General features: G+C 46.0%; 1 protein-coding gene across 1 annotated transcript; it reads right to left on the bottom strand.

The window, feature by feature from the left end:
* Window positions 1-646: 646 nt before the first annotated feature.
* LOC135503741 (monocarboxylate transporter 6-like) lies at window positions 647-6,193 on the bottom strand. The gene is given in 5 exon segments (XM_064921882.1): window positions 647-995; window positions 1,937-2,604; window positions 2,606-2,765; window positions 2,982-3,125; window positions 5,955-6,193. Coding segments are annotated over 5 exon segments (1,440 nt in total). The 5' UTR covers window positions 6,154-6,193; the 3' UTR covers window positions 647-726.
* Between the last annotated feature and the right edge of the window lie 15,155 nt (window positions 6,194-21,348).

Genomic DNA, 21,348 nt, shown 5'->3' with positions numbered 1-21,348 from the left:
TACTGATTGTTCTTTAACTCTGTTACACAATGAACATAAGAACAAGGCATGAACAGTACCATAAAGAAATGTTTAGGCGCAAAAAAAATCCAAGACTTCTTGGGATAAAGCACTTGAGTCAGTCAATGATATCCAGCTTAATAAACTGGTAGACCTACAGTACTCATCATTCAGTTAATGATATCCAGCTTAATAAACTGGTAGGCCTACAGTACTCATCATTCAGTTGAAGTTTCTTCTGGTGAAGTATATATATATGACATTTAATAGGCCTACAGATATTAAATGTTTATTTTGATTGATTGCATGTACAAGGCAGGGTGGCGAAGGATTCCTAAGGTATGTCTTCTTGAACAACTTGATATCGATGAATGTGTAACAGAGTGTGAGGGGGAAAGACACAGGTTTGCAGAATGTGTGAAAAAGTACTGTATTCGATCACCAATAATAGTATTAGTCCGCATAAACAGTTCAGACTGTAATAGCAATGAATAATCCACTCCTAGCATGAACCCATTGGATGAATTACTCAACCCATTTGCACTCACCAATACTCTAACAGTCAAGAGTGTGTATACTATGTGTGTCAGATCCTAACAGATTGGGATATCATATCAATTATCATACACGTGTACTGTAAGATCAGCAGCACAGGGTATACAATCACAAAATCATAGGAAATATACATCTGTGAGTTTGGGGTATGTGTTTGGACAATGACGCTGTTCACAGGCAGCTGACATCCCCAGTCTCAGAGTCTGAGGCCTTGTCTTTGTCCCCCTTGGTGGGCACACTGCTGTACTGGCACTGGGGGACCACATTGTGAACACTGGCAGGCTTTGGTGGGGAGACCTGCGGTGGCACCTGCTGCCCCTTTAGCACCTTTCTGTCCAGGCAGTAGAAAGACACCATGAGGAATACAGCCGATGAGGCAACAGTCGCACTGCAGGCGAAGAAGACATACAAATACTCCCCAGTTCTGTCCACCAGGATTCCTGTAACAACAACATAAACAACAATATCAGGAGCCAATCAGCATGAGTAAAGCCCCAGCAGTGCATGACAGACAGTTCATGATGACATAAGGGAATAACTGCAACAATAACAGAGTATTTCCCCAGAACTTCTTAAACCCAGAGGCGCAACATCATATGACTTCCGGAAACGCTTGTAAAGCAGACCAGGCCGGGGTTTGAGAACTCAATGAGAGAAGTGAAACATTCTTCCTTAGTTGTTCATTTTGTAAAAGGCACAACCTAGACTAGAGCCTATGTCTTAAGCAGTTGAACATGTTATTACTCCAACCTGGTGAAAGTGACACGTTTCCATTTTCGTCATAAACAACTATATCGAAGGTGTGCCTTTGATTTTGACAGCCTGCACATGCACAGTTCGGCGCAAGATGATCGTTAGATCCAATGATGTGTTTATGCACGAGCTTAGCTGGCCAACGTCGCCATGACATTGCCTGCAAGTGTGATCAGGAATTTCTATTGGAAAAGCAGTTCCGTACTATGCCGTCTTTGATTCTACCATTCCACAGTGAAATACAACCAGCTACATAAGCAGTCAGACAGAAGTCGGTTGCATACCTGACATTTGAGCTGGAATGCCCCCTCCCCAGGAAAGAGGGAGCTGAAAATTCCATTCTTATTCAAGTTTGTCTTTAAGACCCCCCGCAACATGCACAAACAGGCATGAGCACACACACATGATTGGTTGGATGTCTGTGGAATCCAAGCAACAGGATATGCTCCTTGCCTCTGACCACAGCCTGTGTTAAGCCTAGCACTACTTCAAGTTACACTACAACACTTACTTGATGAATGTGTTCATCATTGAATAGGACATCTCCTCGCCTGGTTTTCATGTAGGGGAGGGAGGCACACACACACACACACACACACACACACCCCCCCCTCAGAGAGTTCGGTACCTGCAAGCGGGGCCCCGATCAGTAGCATGACACTATCCATGATGGCGAGCAGGCCCAGGGCAGCGGGGAAGCGACTCATATCCAACGTATCCATGAGGACAGTGAACATCAGCGAGCCCACCACGCTCATGGACAGGCCATAGGTCACCACGTACACCAGCAGCACATGGAAGCTGGCATCGATACAGCAGATACTATTACTCAGTCTGTTGATCAGCACAGCAGCAGAGAACACGTAGATGTAGCGCCCCTTGAACCAGGGCAGACTGAAGAGCAGGCCACTGGTCGGCCGCACCATGATGTTGACGATACCCAGGATGGAGAGGAGGAGGGCGGCCCGGCTCTGCTCCATGTCATGGGCCGTGGCGTAGGGCACAAGGTAGATCAGCGGCACCAAGAAGCCAAGCATCATCCAAGTGATGCCCACAGAGAACACGCGGTAACGCGGGTTGTTACATAAGAGGTCAAAGGCCATGTGATGGTGCAAGGCGGCCTTCAGGCTACCCCACAAGGCCCTCATACTCCCCTTTGGCTTCTCCTCCTCCGGCTGAAGAGGCCCGTGGTTCATCAGGGGCTGGCCACGATGTCTGTGGCTCCACAGATGCCTCATCACAGCTCCACACACACAGCAGTTGAGCAGAATGGCCCCCAGAACCAGAAAGCTCCCGCCAGCCCAGCTCAGTGTGGAGGTAGTTTCCCAGGAGGGGCAGGGTGCACAGGCCCAGGGCAGTGCCTGTGGATGACATTGCTTTGGCGAAAGCCCGCCGCCGCATAAAATAGTGCCCGAGAATAGTCACTGCAGGCTGGAAGCTGAAGCAGAATCCAAGTCCTGTCAAAGGAGAAGACAATGAATAAGGCACATGGCTGAATGCATGGGAGAAGGTAGAGGTTGCCCCTAACCACTAATACAGGGTGTGATTTTTTTTTACCTTCCCTAAAAATAAAGATGGTAAAATTGGGATGTAGGGTTATCTGATTCTAGATCTGTTGTTAGGGGTTAACTGCTTTGTGGAGTGATTCCATTTTTTGTTAGGAGGTTAGTGACCTGTAATAACCCCAGCTGTGACGTAGAGCTCAGTGATGGTGTGGGTAAATGAACTGGCCGCCATTCCAAGACCACTCAGGACCCCACCCACCATCACCGTCGTCCGGCAACCAAACCTCTCCACCATTACACTGCAGAATGGACCTAAAGGAGGAGACGTGCTATTGGTTAAACACACAAAGACCTCAAAGAAAGTACAGTAAAACTTAGAGCCTTAGGTACAAGGGAATTTCCCTAATCCAACAATCTTAGCATAACTGCCCTCTATGGCTATCTTTATCTTCAACAAAGTGGTGGTTTGTGCAGGGCCTTTTGCACCAGATGGGACCCCAAGCACAACCCTAAAGAGATACAATGACTTCTAGTAAGTCAAACAACGTTTGGGTTGTGTTTCACTGCTAGGATCTGCTGTTGAGTGAAAACAGAAGGGTCAATGCTCTGTGAGATCCCGCCCCACACACACCCACTTCTTATTTTAGCCTATCCCATTGTTATGCTTACTAGAATGAAATCTGTGGAAGCAGTCATTGCAGTGGGTGCACCAGACTCAACATTAAAAACAACCATGTCTCATTGGCTCCTTGTCTATATTCAGTTTTTCATTGCATTGGAGTCAATCAAGTTTAGGCACAAACATGGAGTTCCAGGTAAGATGCCAGTAAGCAGTGGTACATGGAAAAGTGGGTATACTCTAATTTGTTCCAAAATTTCCCAAATGGCCCACCCGGTGAAGAAAAGGCACCCCTGTGTGAAAAATGCTATGAGAGACAGTGACATACACGCTGAATGACCTAAAATGATAAATCCCATATTGGTATTTCACAGTCAGGCCAACCTGTACTGTGGAAGTAGGCTTACTATTGAAACATAAATGAGGTAAAAGACGAACGGAGCAAAGTACAGAGAGATCCTTAATGAAAACCTGCTCCAGAGCTCTCAGGATCTCAGACTGGGAAGGTTCACCTTCCAACAGGACAATGACCCTTATCACCCAGCCAAGACAACACAGGAGTGGCTTCACGACAAGTCTCTGTATGTTCTTGATTGGAAAAGCCAGATATCGGACTTAAACCTGACCGAACAGCTTTGGAGAGACCTGAAAATAGCTGTGCAGCAACGCTCCCCATCCAACCTGACAGAGCTTGAGAGGATCTGCAGAGAAGATATGGGAGAAACTCCCCAAATACAGGTGTGCCAAGCTTGTAGCGTCATACTCAAGGCTGTAATTGCTGCCAAAGGCGCTTCAACAAAGTACTGAGTAAAGGGTCTGAAGACTTATGTAAATGTAACATTTCAGCGTTTTATTTTTTATAAAACCGGCTATTTAAAAAAAAACTGTTTTTGCTTTGTCATTATTGTTTTTTTATTTAACTAAACAACTCAGTTAAGAACAAATTCATATTTACAATGACGGCCTAGGAATAGTGAGTTAACTGCCTTGTTCAGGGGCAGAATGACAGATTTTTACCTTGTCAGCTCAGGGATTCGATCTAGCAACCTTTTGGTGACTGGCCCAACGCTCTAACCACTAGGCTACCTGCAGCCCCGTGTGTAGGTTGATGAGCTAGTTAACATTTAATTGAGTAGGGACAACCTTTCCATCTACCAGAAGAGTTATATTTTTCCTGTTCCTTTAATTGTTTGAAACCTGGACATTTTACTTCATATTATAAGGCATGTGTTACCTTGCTTTAAAGTAGCCTATAGCCAAAATCCAACAAAATAAACTTTCTTTCATTGTCTAGCAGCCAAAGCCATCATCCTAGTCATATGATATTTGTTGCATCTTTAGATCTCACCTCTTTCAAAATGTCTAAGATATATTTTAATCTCTGTCCATGAAACCGCTTGCATGTGAGGTGATTATTTTAGAACTGTGTTTTCCCGCAAATTGCATTTTGGAACATTTGCGCGTAGGCCTACTGCCATGTGCACATTGCTGCGCTTAAAATGTGAAAAACATTTTAAGATAAACATTGTAATATATATATATATATATTGATACACCATATACCTCAAAACTATTTTGATACGCATCATGGGGATAAGAAGGGAGTATACGCAATGCCCACCAAAAAAGTGGGTATACGGAAAAAGTACAAAATTGTCATACTTGAGTAAAAAGCAAAAAAAGACACCTCAATAGAAAATGACTCAAGTAAAAAAATCACCCAGAAAAATACTACTTGAGTAAAAGTCTTAAAGCATCTGGTTTTAAATGTACTTAAGTACAGTGGTTGAAAATGCACTCAATATCATACTTAGTGGAGCCAAGTGGTACAAACTGTAAGGTCACGGCAAGTACACCCTGACATTGCAAGGCCATTGAAATAAGTAAGGTACCAGCTTACTGATTCACGCCACACATTGCTCAGTTTATCTTTTGGCTCACCTTAATTCAGTTCGGGTGATTTCTTTGTTGTTGTGCAAAGGCAGTGGACATACACAACTTTCCCAGATGTTTAGGGCTTGAAACCCAAACAGAAATAGACCCCCTGTGAGCGGCTGACCAAAGGAAGGCAGCTCATGTGGCGCTACACAGCGTTAGTGTGTGTGCGTAAGGGTGAGAGACCATCCCCTGAAATCCCACTTATCAAATAAACAAACAGGGGATGTGATGACTCTCATAATGTACACCTTTTCTATGCTTTTTGTGTCTGTCTGCCTGCGTGTGTCTGATCTGACCAGTCATTATTAGACTGCAAACCTCTGCACTGTAAATCAAATGTGTACACAGTGAATGATCATGACAGGCTGAGTGGGTTAGACAATCTGCTTCAAGAGTTTTAAAAAGTAAGGCAGTATTGTACTGTAATAGACTGTCAGTGATTACTGAACTTACTTTGAGCACATTTCCCTGCAAGCATATATGAATGTGTAAATGCAAAAAGAACCCTGAAAAAGCCCTACTTAAAATCAGAAGGTGAATCTATGGAAATCTATGGAAACGAGGATGTGACTCTACTACCATACCTCCAGCATGAAGCACTGATGTCATTATTGAAGGCACCCAGAAAGTCTCTTGGTTGCTGACCTGGAACTCTGTCTGTAGGTCCGTGTAGAAAATGCCTATGCATGAGGAGAAGCCCAAAGTCAGGGCTTGCACCAGGATGGTGGACACCAACACCACCCAGCCCCAACCCCCATCAGGTGCAGTGACGGGCCCATCCATGGCCACAGGAACTATGGGTTCAGACTTGCCATTCTCCACCTCTTCAGATTCCATGATCTCTCCATTCTTCTGCCCGATGTTATGCGTCTGCTCAGGTGTCTTGCTCTCCATCTGGAGGCTGCCTTTCCTCAGGTTCATCCTCTGCTCAGATGCTATGGAAATGCCCTAGTAGTACAGTAGTTTGCCATGGTGAATGACACTCACTAATATATTCCATCTCACAGTCTCCTCAGCAATGAACATGCCTGTTAATAGATGGGGAAAAAACACGAGCAACCCGATTTGTCCTCTGGCTATGTTGTGTAGTCTTGTTTGTATCAAAACTTTAGACACACAATTTGCATAGCTTGTGGCAAAAACTATCCAGCTGTCACTTCATATATAGGAAAATACTAACTTTTCCTAGCTTTAGTGTAATTCTGTATGCATGAAGGTAAGGGCCGATTTCCACTATTGGTGTCTGTTAATGAAGGGGGAAGGGAATAGGATATGGCACATATCTGCATGTACTTGATAAAGTAAAAAAATTCAAATAAATTTCCTACTGTGCAAGACCTTTTCCAGTTTAGATTTCTGGCTGTAATCTGTTAGTTTAGTGGTATTCCTTACAAAAAAGGAGAAGATGGCAGTTGTGAAACTGCAGTAAAAATGCATTTAACTGCAGTCAACAGTGGTATTGTGGATGCAGTGACTGCTGGTATACTGCACTCTGGCTGCTGGTATACTGCACTCTGGCTGCTGGTATACTGCACTCTGGCTGCTGGTATTGTTATGAACTTGAGAGAAGACCCAAAAGCGGTTTTAACAGAAAACAGAGTTCTTTAATGAAAAAACAGGAATGGCATAAATCCTCTTCCAACGTTGTCAGCGGAACAAAAAGAACGTTAGTATAGTGCAGGTGGCACCTGCCAGGCAGACTCCGACAGGACAGGACAAGGTGGAAGCAAACGAGACGACAGCTTGCTTCTGGCATCAAAAAACACAAACAAGAATCAGACCCTGAAAGTAGCAGGAACAGAGAAAGAAATAGAGACCTAATCAGAGGGGGAAGAGAGAACAGGTGGGGAAAGAGAGAATGAGCTAGTTAGGGGAAATGTAGAACAGCTGAAGGATGAGAGACAGAGAAGGTAACCTAAAAAGACCAGCAGAGAGAGAGAATGAAGAGAAAGGACAGGAACAGACATAACAAGACATGACAGTACCCCCCCCACTCACCGAGCGCCTCCTGGCGCACTCGAGGAGGAAACCTGGCGGCAACGGAGGAAATCATCGATCAGCGAACGGTCCAGCACGTCCCGAGAGGGAACCCAACTCCTCTCCTCAGGACCGTACCCCTCCCAATCCACTAGGTACTGATGACCACGGCCCGAGGGCGCATGTCCAAAATCTTACGAACCCTGTAGATGGGTGCGCCTCGACAAGGATGGGGGGGGGGAGGGACGAGCGGGGGCGCGAAGAACGGGCTTAACACAGGAGACATGGAAGACCGGGTGAACGCGACGAAGATAGCGCGGGAGAAGAAGTCGCACTGCGACAGGATTAATGACCTGGGAAATACGGAACGGACCAATGAACCGCGGGGCCAACTTGCGAGAAGCTGTCTTAAGGGGAAGGTTCTGAGTGGAGAGCCATACTCTCTGACCGCAACAATATCTAGGACTCTTGGTCCTACGCTTATTAGCGGCCCTCACAGTCTGCGCCCTATTACGGCAAAGTGCCGACCTGACCCCCTTCCAGGTGCGCTCGCAACGCTGGACAAAAGCCTGAGCGGAGGGGACGCAGGACTCGGCGAGCTGAGATGAGAACAGCGGAGGCTGGTACCCGAGGCTACACTGAAAAGGGGATAGACCGGTAGCAGACGAGGGAAGCGAGTTGTGGGCGTACTCTGCCCAGGGAGCTGTTCTGACCAAGACGCAGGGTTACGAAAAGAAAGACTGCGTAAAATGCAACCAACAGTCTGATTGGCCCGTTCGGCTTGACCGTTAGACTGGGGATGAAAGCCGGACGAGAGACTGACGGAAGCCCCAATCAAACGGCAAAACTCCCTCCAAAATTGAGACGTGAACTGCGGGCCTCTGTCGGAAACGACGTCAGACGGAAGGCCATGAATTCGGAAAACATTCTCGATAATGATCTGAGCCGTCTCCTTAGCAGAAGGGAGCTTATCGAGAGGAATGAAATGAGCCGCCTTAGAGAATCTATCGACAACCGTAAGAATAACTGTCTTCCCCGCTGATGAAGGCAGTCCGGTGATAAAATCTAAAGCGATGTGAGACCACGGTCGAGAGGGAATGGGAAGCGGTCTGAGACGGCCGGCAGGAGGAGAGTTCCCAGATTTAGTCTGCGCGCAGACCGAACAAGCGGCGACAAATCGACGCGCGTCACGTTCCCGAGTGGGCCACCAGAAACGCTGGCGAATGGAAGCGAGCGTACCCCGAACGCCGGGGTGGCCGGCTAACTTGGCAGAGTGGGCCCACTGAAGAACGGCCGGACGAGTAGGAACGGGAACGAACAGAAGGTTCCTAGGACAAGCTCGCGGCGACGGAGTGTGAGCGAGTGCTTGCTTTACCTGCCTCTCAATTCCCCAGACAGTCAACCCGACAACACGCCCCTCAGGGAGAATCCCATCGGGGTCGGTGGAGACCTCAGAAGAACTGAAGAGACGAGATAAAGCATCAGGTTTGGTGTTTTTGAGCCCGGACGATAAGAAATAACAAACTCGAAACGAGCGAAAAACAGAGCCCAACGAGCCTGACGCGCATTAAGTCGTTTGGCTGAACGGATGTACTCAAGGTTCCTATGGTCAGTCCAAACGACAAAAGGAACGGTCGCCCCCTCCAACCACTGTCGCCATTCGCCTAGGGCTAAGCGGATGGCGAGCAGTTCGCGATTACCAACATCATAGTTACGTTCTGACGGCGATAAGCGATGAGAGAAAAACGCGCAAGGATGGACCTTGCCGTCAGAGAGAGAGCGCTGAGAAAGAATGGCTCCCACGCCCACCTCTGACGCGTCAACCTCAACAACAAACTGTCTAGAGATGTCAGGTGTAACAAGAATAGGTGCGGATGTAAAACGATTCTTAAGAAGATCAAAAGCTCCCTGGGCGGAAACGGACCACTTAAAGCACGTCTTAACAGAAGTAAGGGCTGTGAGAGGAGCTGCCACCTGGCCGAAATTACGGATGAAACGACGGTAGAAATTAGCGAAGCCCAGAAAGCGCTGCAGCTCGACGCGTGACTTAGGAACGGGCCAATCAATGACAGCCTGGACCTTAGCGGGATCCATCTTAATGCCCTCAGCGGAAATAACGGAACCGAGAAAAGGGACAGAGGCGGCATGAAAAGTGCACTTCTCAGCCTTCACATAAAGACAGTTCTCCAAAAGGCGCTGGAGGACGCGTCGCACGTGCTGAACATGAATCGAGAGAGACGGTGAAAAAATCAGGATATCGTCCATGTAAACGAAAACAAAAATGTTCAGCATGTCTCTCAGGACGTCGTTAACTAGTGCCTGAAAGACAGCTGGAGCGTTAACGAGGCCGAAAGGAAGAACCCGGTATTCAAAGTGCCCTAACGGAGTGTTAAACGCCGTCTTCCACTCGTCCCCTTCCCTGATGCGCACGAGATGGTAGGCGTTACGAAGGTCCAATTTGGTGAAAAACCTGGCTCCCTGCAGGATCTCGAAGGCTGAAGACATAAGAGGAAGCGGATAACGATTCTTAACTGTTATGTCATTCAGCCCTCGATAATCCACGCATGGGCGCAGGGACCCGTCCTTCTTCTGAACAAAAAAAACCCAGCTCCGGCGGGGGAGGAGGAGGAGACTATGGTACCGGCGTCGAGCGAAACCGACAAATAATCCTCGAGAGCCTTACGTTCGGGAGCCGACAGAGAGTATAATCTACCCCGGGGGAGTAGTTCCCGGAAGGAGATCAATACTACAGTCATACGACCGGTGTGGAGGGAGAGAAGTGGCCTTGGAACGACTGAACACCGTGCGCAGATCGTGATACTCCTCCGGCACCCCTGTCAAATCGCCAGGCTCCTCCTGTGAAGAAGAGACAGAGGAAACAGGAGGGATAGCAGACATTAAACAGGTTACATGACAAGAAACATTCCAGGATAGGATAGTATTACTAGACCAATTAATAGAAGGGTTATGGCGCACTAGCCAGGGATGACCCAAAACAACAGGTGTAAAAGGTGAACGAAAAATTAAAAAAGAAATGGTTTCGCTATGATTACCAGAGACAGTGAGGGTTAAAGGCAGCGTCTCACGCTGAATCTTGGGGAGAGAACTACCATCTAAAGCGAACAAGGCCCTGGGCTCCCCTAACTGTCTGAGAGGAATGTCATGTTCCCGAGCCCAGGTCTCGTCCATAAAACAGCCCTCCGCCCCAGAGTCTATCAAGGCACTGCAGGAAGCAGATGAACCGGGCCAGCGGAGATGGACCGGAAAGGTAGTGCGTGATCCAGAAGGAGAGGCCTGAGTAGTTGCGCTCACCAGTAGCCCTCCTCTTACTGATGAGCTCTGGCTTTTACTGGACATGAGGTGACAAAATGACCAGCGGAGCCGCAGTAGAGACAGAGGCGATTGGTGATTCTCCGTTCCCTCTCCTTGGCCGAGATGCGAATACCCCCAGCTGCATAGGCTCAGCATCCGAGCCGGCGGAGGAGGGTGGCAGTGATGCGGCAGGTGGCAGTGATGTGGAGAGGGGAGCAACGGAGAACGTGAGCTCCTTTCCACGAGCTCGGCGACGAAGATCAAACCGTCGCTCTATGCGAATAGCGAGAGCTATTAAGGAGTCCAGACTGGAAGGAACCTCCCGGGAGAGGATCTCATCCTTAACCTCGACGTGGAGACCCTCCAGAAAACGAGCGAGCAAAGCCGGCTCGTTCCAGTCACTAGAGGCGGCGAGAGTGCGAAACTCAATAGAATAATCCGTTATGGATCTATTCCCCTGACATAGGGAAGACAGGGCCCTGGAAGCCTCCTCGCCAAAAACAGAACGGTCAAAAACCCGTATCATCTCCTCCTTAAAGTCCTGATACTGGTTAATACACTCAGCCCTCGCCTCCCAGACTGCCGTGCCCCACTCACGCGCCCGTCCGGTAAGGAGAGAAATGACGTAGGCGATGCGGGCTGCGCTCCTGGAGTAAGTGTTGGGCTGGAGAGAGAACACCACATCACACTGAGTGAGGAATGAGCGGCACTCAGTGGGCTCCCCAGAGTAACACGGCGGGTTGTTGATCCTGGGCTCCGGAGACTCGGAAACCCTGGAAGTGGGCAGTGGATCGAGGAGGAGTTGGTGAACCTGTCTTGTGAGGTCGGAGACTTGGACGGCCAGGGTCTCAACGGCATGTTGAGCAGCAGACAATTCCTCCTCGTGTCTGCCTAGCATCGCTCCCTGGATCTCGACGGCGGAGTGAAAAGGGTCCGGAGCCGCTGGGTCCATTCTTGGTCTGATTCTTCTGTTATGAACTTGAGAGAAGACCCAAAAGCGGTTTTAACAGAAAACAGAGTTCTTTAATGAAAAAACAGGAATGGCATAAATCCTCTTCCAACGTTGTCAGCGGAACAAAAAGAACGTTAGTATAGTGCAGGTGGCACCTGCCAGGCAGACTCCGACAGGACAGGACAAGGTGGAAGCAAACGAGACGACAGCTTGCTTCTGGCATCAAAAAACACAAACAAGAATCAGACCCTGAAAGTAGCAGGAACAGAGAAAGAAATAGAGACCTAATCAGAGGGGGAAGAGAGAACAGGTGGGGAAAGAGAGAATGAGCTAGTTAGGGGAAATGTAGAACAGCTGAAGGATGAGAGACAGAGAAGGTAACCTAAAAAGACCAGCAGAGAGAGAGAATGAAGAGAAAGGACAGGAACAGACATAACAAGACATGACAGGTATACTGCACTCTGGCTGCTGGTATACTGCACTCTGGCTGCTGGTATACTGCACTCTGGCTGCTGGTATACTGCACTCTGACTGCTGGTATACTGCACTCTGACTGCTGGTATACTGCACTCTGACTGCTATCTTTTTTCGTAGGGGACACGTTCGAATTATGAGTGCAATTAGGCTTTAAGATGTCCAAACATAGCCTCTAATTCGCATTTAAGCCCACATTAATGACATAATGAGATGCACGTAATTTAGCTGTAGTTTATCCCATGTGAATGCCTCAGTGTGTGAGCCACTCTTCAAAGACCGCAGACAAGTACAGTGTATGCAATTTGGGCGGCAAAATCCAATTCAATGTTCAGTAACATTTGGTTGTCATACGTTGTAATCGCGTTTGCACTCTAGTAGCCTTCTCACGTGGAATGTCAATTTATTTGATATTAGGAATCTTAACTGTTGGAGATATCCGGGCCAAGAAAGACAGACGTCGATCCATCCGAACTCCTAATTACTAGAGCGGCTACTTTGAATCTATGTACAGCAACAGCACGACAACGCTCGAGATAACAGGCTACGATGGTGAGAAAACAGTTTGCCTGCCCTATAGTTTACTCTCTTATTATTGTTGAAGATCGTCCTGGCTCAAATACTTGACGTCAAAATACATCATTACATTTAATTTAAATCCAGTCTCAAAATAAAAACACTGACTTAACAGGCAAGATCACTTGTTTTCAGTAGACCATCAAAATGCTCACCAAATTGAGGTCGGCTAGAAAAGCTTGTTTACACTAACACGTTAGCACAATTTGCTTACCTTTTGCGGCTACTCATATCTGACGACCATTAGCCTACTCCGTTTCGAATATTTTTACCCTCTACTACCACATCATAAACAAGCCAGCTGTAAGTCCTAGCCCCTGCCATGGAGCAAACATATCGTGTTATGGGTGGGAGGAGACAGAACGTACGAGCGTTGATGGATGTTTATCACAAATTACATTACGGAAACTCACATTTTTGGCCATTGGTAGGCTACTGTTAATCCAGACCAATCTGTCGTGTAGCCTAATGTGGTCTCAAAAGCATCAGTGTACCAGGACTATGGCTGAGTGTACACAGGCAGGCTAATTCTGATATATTTTCACTAATTGGTCTAGATCAGTTCTGAAAAAAAGACCAAATAGTGGAACAAATATCAGAATTGGGCTGCCTGTGAAAATGGTGCCCATGTAGCTCAGTTTAAGACCATGTACCTGGAGCGCTACCCTCCTGTAGGTTCTCTCCAACCCCAGTTGTAACTAACCTGGTTTAGTTTATCAACCAGCTAATTATTAGAATCAGGTGTGATAGATTTGGGTTGGAGTGTATTTGTATTTATTAGGGATCCCCATTAGCTGTTGCCAAGGCAGCAGCTACTCTTCCTGGGGTCCAAACATATTAAAGCGCTTACATTACAAATAAAACAGTACATCATATAATTTACACCATTACATATCTACAATACAAAATGTTTAATACCACCATACAACAATATCACAATGTATGCATGTGTCTGTACCTTTGTGTGTCTCTTCACAGTCCCTGTTGTTCCATAAGGTGTATTTTTGCCTGTTTTTTTTAATCTGAGTCTACTGCTTGCACCAAGGGGATTTAACAATTTTTACAGTCATTTTCTTAATGGGCTCCCGAGTGGCACAGTGGTCTATGTAACTACAGACAACTTGGTTCAAATCCAGGCTGTATCACAACCGTCTGTGATTGGGAGTCGCATAGGGTGGTGCACAGTTGGCCCAACTTCTGGGTTTGGCCGGTATAGGCCTTCATTGTAAATACAGTCGGGGACTCTTGGTGCTGTTCTGTGAAGGGAGTAGTACATAGACTGATGAGTTTCAGAAGAAAGTTCTTTGTTTCTGGCCATTTTGAGCCTGTAATCAAACTCACAAATACTGATGCTACAGATATTGCTTCTTTAATCAGGACAACAGTTTTCAGTTGTGTTAATGTAGTGGAGTTAAAATGGTTATTCCATCAAACTATTTGGAATAGTACACAACGCAGAACAGAACAACCAGGTTGAGGGTCAGTGGCCAAAGCCCTTGAACAGGAATATTCCAAGTTCAGACAGAAGGCTATGATCACCAGGAACTTTACTTTTGGTGTGTATTTCTAATTGTTGTGCTTCTGGTGCCGCCTGTTGATGTTAGGCAGGCAGCTACAGTAGCTGAATTTTTGGGGGATTTATTTTACCTTTATTTTACTAGGCAAGTCAGTTAACTCAGTTAACTCAGTCACACTAGGCAAGTCAGTTAAGAACAAATTCTTATTTTCAATGACGGCCTAGGAACAGTGGGTTAACTGCCTGTTCAGGGGCAGAACGACAGATTCGTTAAGAAAACAAAGTGGAATTGGGACAGCCTCTCCAAACCTGCCAAAGGAGATTCACACAGACTTTTACTCAGAATGCTAGCCAACGTGAACCACTGGCACGGTGACAAAATACCAGACAAAGTGGGAACTGTAATGCTCAAGTAGAGTGTGACTCTCATGCCTCAACATGAAAATTTGGTCTGGGGAAAACTGAAAGAAAAGGTGCCGCTATCAGTTGGTAGTACTGTAGTTATAGAGGCCACTACAGCACAATCTGCACCAAGAAATGTCCTAGTAGGACGCACTGTATGTCCTTTGAGGGGTGACAAGTGGGTCCACATGAAAGTGATCAACATGTTGGACCACCCTACTGTTCTCCGCCGTAACACCAAGTTGGCTGATGTGTACCCATGCCTAGCCCTAGAAGAGAGCTCTATTCCAGCCATGCTGAGAACCCCAGTAAGGTCCAGTCAGCTCTTCAGAATGTCACCCAAGCTGGGGAAGATTGTTCAGTTAGTGGAAAAATGGCAAAGGGGTATCTACAAAAGTTGGAAGAGTTGGGCTTAACAGGAGTTGACAGAGTCCTGTGAAGTGTCTGATATGTGGAAAGGAAAACTAGTGGACCTTATTGCTCAGTATGAAGGCATCTTCTCCAGGGACCGACTTGACTGTGGAGAAGCGAAGAATGTCATCCACCGTATCAGACTCAAAGATGAAAAGCCTTTCAGGCTGCCGTACAGGAGGGTCTCTCCATCCGACTACCAGAAACTGAGGCAGACGTTGGAGGAAATGGAGGAGCAGGGCATCATCCGAAAGTCCAGTAGTGAGAGGGCCTCCCTCCTTGTCCTGGTTTGGAAGCCGTCAGGAGAGTTGAGAATTTGCACTGATTTCAGATGGTTGAAGCAGAGGACAGAGAAAGATGCATACCCATTGCCCCATCAAGCCGATGCTCTCGCTGCTTTGGGAGGGAACTGCTTCTTCAGTACTATGGATTTGACTTTGGGATTCTACAACATCTCCATACATGAAGATGACCGCAAGTACACAGCGTGCACAACACCCACAGGTTTATTTGAGTACAACAGAATGGCTCAGGGGTTATGTAACAGCCCAGCAACATTCGCCAGAATGATGACCCCGATCTTTGGCGACCAGAACTAATTGTCCCTCCTGTGCTACTTGGATGATCTCCTGGTTTTCGGGAAGAGTGAGCAGGAAGCCCTAGACCGTCTTGAAATGGTGTTCTCCCACCTTAAGGAACACAACCTGAAGCTAGCTCAAAAATTTTTTTACCTCCTCAGAAAAGTTTTTAGGCCATATCGTCACGGCAGAGGGCATTGCAACCGACCCAGGAAAAGTGTCTGCAATCAACGACATCACAGCAGCTGAAAAATTATGGGAAAACACCTTCACCCACCAAGGTCAGATCATTTCTTGGTATGGCAAACTATTATTCCCACTTCACTGTGAGTTTCTCAGGTTTAGCCAAACCACTGTTTCGTCTGATTGCAGGACAGAAAAGTAAGCGGAAAGGAGAAAAAAGAAAACCTCATGGCTGGGAGCTAAAACGTCAAACCTGAAGACTGGACTACTGAATGTGAGGAGGCGTTGTAGAAGCTAAAAGTTGCAGTCTCCCAAACAGCCGTGCTGGCTCACCCAGACTTTAGCAGACCGTTTCTCCTATCAACAGATGCATCAATGGATGGCTTAGGTGCAGTACTTAGCCAGACATTTGAGGGTGAGAGTAGGCCCAGACCAGTAGCCTTTGCAAGCAAGACTCTGTTGAGGTCCCAGTCCCATTACCCAGCACACAGATTAGAATTCTTCGCTCTTAAGTGGGCTGTGTGTGATAAGTTCACCCATTGGCTGAAGGGGAGTAGATTCACAGTCCTGACAGATAACAACCCCCTGACATATATAAATGACAAAACCAAAGCTAGATGCCTGTGAGCAACAGTGGGTCTCTAAACTGTCCCCCTTTGACTTGAAGTACATCCCCCGGGCCCCAGAATGTCCCAGCAGACCTGCTTATTCGACAGCCATTCGTTGGAGCTAGGAAGGCAAGTGAGTTCCCAGTTTGTGAATTCAGAGTCCATCCAGGATGCATTCAAACTGTCAGTCAATTTCCAAGGTGGTGAGATCCTGGCTCAAGTCTCTTCTGAATGAGTGAAAGCAGTTTTGGAATCCTGTCTGGAGTGGGATGTGAGTGTGCCAGTGCACAAACTCCAATTAGCCCAGTATTCTGCCAGCATCCTTCAGCATGAAGGGGGAGCGGCTACTCTTCCAGTACTTTCTTCTGATGTGATATGGAGAAAACAGAATGCGGATCAGGTGCTGGCCCGAGTGGCCTACTTTGTTGAGAGGAGGAGTAGACCTCCGGAGAGAGAGGGCTCACGAGACTGCCCAAGTGTTGAGAATGCTGAAGCATTGGGATCAACTCAAAATCAAGGATGAGATCCTCTACCGAAGATCTAAGGACAGAGTTGTCAAGAAGAGGTACCAGCTGGTGGTGCCAGATTCCCTTAAAGCCATCGTTCTGAGGGGAACCCATGATGAAGCCAGCCACCAAGGCCAGACTAGAACACTCCATTTGGTACGTCAAAGGTTCTTCTGGACTGGAATGGAAGGGGAAGTGAAGAAGTATATTTCCTACTGTAAGCGCTGTGTGGCTGGCAAGACAATGGAGCCAGAGGCTAGGGCACCATTGGAATCTATACAGACCAGCACATCGTTGGAACTGGTGTGTATAGACTTCTGGTCAGCAGAAGGAAGGGATGGAGATTGCATTGATGTACTCGTCATCACAGATCATTTTACGAAGCTGGGACATGCGTTTCCTTGCCCGAACCAGACAGCAAAGGTGGTTGCCCAGAAGTTATGGAACCAGTTCTTCTGTGTCTATGGGTTTCCCCAGCGGATACACTCTGACAAAGGAGCAAACTTTGAGAGTCACTTAATCGCAGAATTGCTACAAGTGTCAGGAGTCAAAAAGTCCCATACCACTCCATATCATCCTATGGGCAACGGTCAGATGGAAAGATTCAACTGCACGCTCGGTAACATGGTCCGATCGTTGCCAGCGATAGCAAAATAAAGACGGCCCCAGATGATACAGACGCTCACCTTCTCGTACAACTGTACCACACACGAAACGACAGGATTCACACCGTTCTAACCTGATGTTTGGACCGAATTCCACAGCTGCCAGTGGACATCATGTTTAGAAGTACCTTGTAAAATGAAGACATGTTGACTCATGACGAGTATGTTTACTCGTTACAAAAGGACCTGAAAGACGCTGTCAGGATCACTCAGGCCAACACCACTGAAGCTCAGAAAAAGCAAGCAAGGCAGTATAACAAGAGAGTGAAAGGTACTGCCCTGGAGATTGGAGACCGAGTTCTCTTGGCAAATCGAAAGGAAAGAGGAAAAGGTCAACTTGCCGACTTGTGGGATTCAACGGTCTATGTGATCACATGGAAAGACCCGTCTGTGCACATCTACAGAGTCGAAGATCCTACTACCAAGAAGAGTAAGGTAGTTCATCGAAACTTCATACTGCCAGTGAACTTCCTGTCGGTGGGACAGACAGGCGAGATTTCGAGAGTAGCTTGTACTGCTTTAGAGGAGGACATAAACACAGACGACGAAAGACGGGTATTCGATGTGGATGAGGATTCAGAGGATCGAAGGACTGCTGTCTGGATTTTTGAGCGCCAGAACCCTGAGGGGCCCACGGAAGCTGAAGCTCAAAAACTTTGGGACTGGAAGATGTTAGTAAACATGAGACAAGCTGATCCTCAAGGCCCAGGGAAGGATATGATCTCCAGACAAGCAGCTAACTCAAGCACAGGAAGCTCCTCAAGGATGCCTGGTGATGATTCAAGTATTCTTTCTGAAGATGACACAAGTAGAAAAGCCACGTCAGTGAGCAGTCTAGATGGCATCCGCAGTAGAAGTTCATTAGTCAGCGGCTCCGAATGCATAAGATCTACTAAGAAGAGAATGAGTAACCAGAGAGAGGTAGAGCGCAGAAACAGCCAAACGTCTGAGTTCACTGATACAGTTCTGAGACCCAGTGAAGGCACTTTGAGAACTCCAACTGGAAGAGTTGTGAAGCCTGTCAGAAGACTTTTAGAGTCAATGAGTCAAGTGATTGCTGAGCCGGACAAAAGAGAGCATCTAGCTGCCCTGATTCAAGCCCTATCAACTTTTGTTGAAGTGACAGTACCCCAGTGAAACAGAGGCCAGAGGATAGATTAAGGAAATGAGAAATACTTTATTAGGGGGTCATAGGTTATATGTATATGGGCATATTTCTACCTGTCCTTCTGGACGACTCTTGGCCAAGGTTACCCCTGTAGATGAAGAACTCTTACCGTATGTCTTAAAGTTTGCTGAAATGAATAAGGGGTGAATGTAGTAGAGTTAAAATTATTATTCCATCAAACTTCAAATTATTAGAATAGTACACAACGCAGAACAGAACAACCAGGTTGAGGGTCAGTGGCCAAAGCCCGCGAACAGGAATATTCCAAGTTCAGATAGAAGGGGGACTTGTGTTCCTGTCCTGTCTTTTCACAATACTATTGCAGGTATGGTTCTATTGTCTAAGAATTAAGATTATACATTCTTTGTATTAAGGACTGGTTATTATTTTATATCATACATTATGGCTTTATGTATGAGTGTGATTGTGTGAGTCCGAGAAAACACTGAGAGAGAAAGAACAACTTGTCAGATGGTGCATTGGAGATTGATGTGTTCCTGTCCTGTCTTTTCACAATACTATTGCAGATCAACATAAAAGCCTAAAAGACAGCCGTGGTGTCGCTCTTCATTTCTTGGTTCTCCTGTGGTACATATAAGACCCACTACATTAACATAATTGCAGAAGGGGTTTCTAATGATCAATTAGCCTTTTTAAAATGATAAACCTGGATAAGCTAACACGACGTGACACTGGAATACAGGAGTGATGGTTGCTGATAATGGGCCTCTGTACACCTATGTAGATATTCCATTTAAAAAATCTGCAGTTTCCAGCTACAATAGTCATTTACAACATTAACAATGTCTACACTGTATTTCTGAAAAATGCTTTTCTTTTATAAAACAAGGACATTTCTAAGTGACCCCAAGTTTTGAATGGTAGTGTACATTATCAAGCATTTCACACATATTATCCAGATACTGACTGTTAGCACTTGATGGTTTATAGCAGTTTACCACAAGAATGGGCTTAAGGTGAGGCAGATTAACCTGTAGCCATATTACTTCAACAGTATTTAACATAAGATTTTCTTGAGGTTTTACAGGAATGTGGTTCTAAATATAGGCCGCAACACCGTTCGCATTTCTGTCTTTTTGGTAGATGTTATAACCATGTATTGCTACCACTGTATCATCAAATGTATTATCTAAGTGAGTTTCAGAGATAATATGAATGTCATCTGTTACAAGCAAGTTATTGACTTCATGGACCTTGTTTCTCAGGCTGCATATGTTAATGTGGGATATTTTTAGCACACCGCCTCAGTGCTAACAGTATAACTCTGGTTCATAGGCACAAGATTACCACATACAATAGCTGTAGGATCAACAGAGGTATTCAGGGCAGTTAGAGGGACATACATTGTGTCTGCCAACGCCCCTAGGATAATGTATATTTGATACAGCATTATGACGACTCATTGTCACAATGGTAGGGATTAACTGAGCTGGTCTTGGGTCATTGATAAGTCATTGTTTTAAAGCAGCCTTGAAATGCGTGTCCAGGAGCCAAGATGATTTGGATAGACTCCGTCATTCCTGTAGAGTATCTTCTAGAAGGTGTCAAAGTTATCTATAAAAGTGATTCCAGCAGAACTACAGTAATATTTTAGCCAGATGTGTAATGCCAGTAGCCTGCTGAATCTTTCACACCCACGGCCCAAATATGGTACTGGACCTGAAATGATTGGCTGTTTTTTGGAGTCTTTTAATGCAAAAATCTGTTATTTAAAATCCATTTTCAGATGTTCCAAGCTAGCTCTCCTAATGTCGTTTGACCCCACATAGACTATGACGGCGCCAGCTCCCGGCACCTGCCGTAGAACATTCGGAAGCAGCCTTGTGATGTCCTGTACTCGTGCTCCTGGGTAGCACAGGGTTTTTGCATTGGGAACCGAGATGGCATCACTAATGTTGGTCGAAAATTCTCTGTGCTACACCAAACAATACCTATCCTGTAACTCCCAGTAATGGACACCAAAAAATCTTTGGTTAAATCACATCATATGGTGTAACAATCTGTAGCTAAGAGAACTGGTGGTCATGATGAAATTGCCATCAGGCAAGTTTGATTGGTCAAACTTGTACAGTTTGAACAACAGTTAAACCGTCCTAGCATAACATTAACATTAGGGTAGACTAGTTGAACATGCATGCATGTGCACAGGCACAGAGATGACATTTACAACAATATCTAGCCTAATAGAAAGAAATATGGCATAACTCTCAACCTTTGCACAGTGACAAGACTGTACAAATTAGTCTAGGTAGGTAGGCAGACAGACATGACTGTAGGTAGATACTATCAGGCATGCTCAGGCAAATATTTTTATATTACAACCATCTATTTTTGTTTCTCTTCACCTCTTGCTTGTAAACTTAGTTATTTAAAAATATATATATATATATTTACCTTTTATTTAACTAGTCAAGTCAGTTAAGAACAAATTCTTATTTCCAATGGCGGCGTACCAAAAGGCAAAAGGCCTCCTGCATGGACAGGGGCTGGGATTCAAAATAAATTAAATAAAAAATATAGGACAAAACACACATCACGACGAGACAACACAATACTACGTAAAGACAGACTGAAAACAACAACATAGCAAGGTAGCAACACATGACAACACAACATGGTAGCAACACAA

This window comes from Oncorhynchus masou, chromosome 18 (assembly GCF_036934945.1).
Source record: "Oncorhynchus masou masou isolate Uvic2021 chromosome 18, UVic_Omas_1.1, whole genome shotgun sequence".
Lineage (NCBI taxonomy): Eukaryota > Metazoa > Chordata > Actinopteri > Salmoniformes > Salmonidae > Oncorhynchus > Oncorhynchus masou.
Note: the sequence above shows the minus strand (reverse complement) of the source record. Positions and strands in the feature narration are given on the sequence as shown.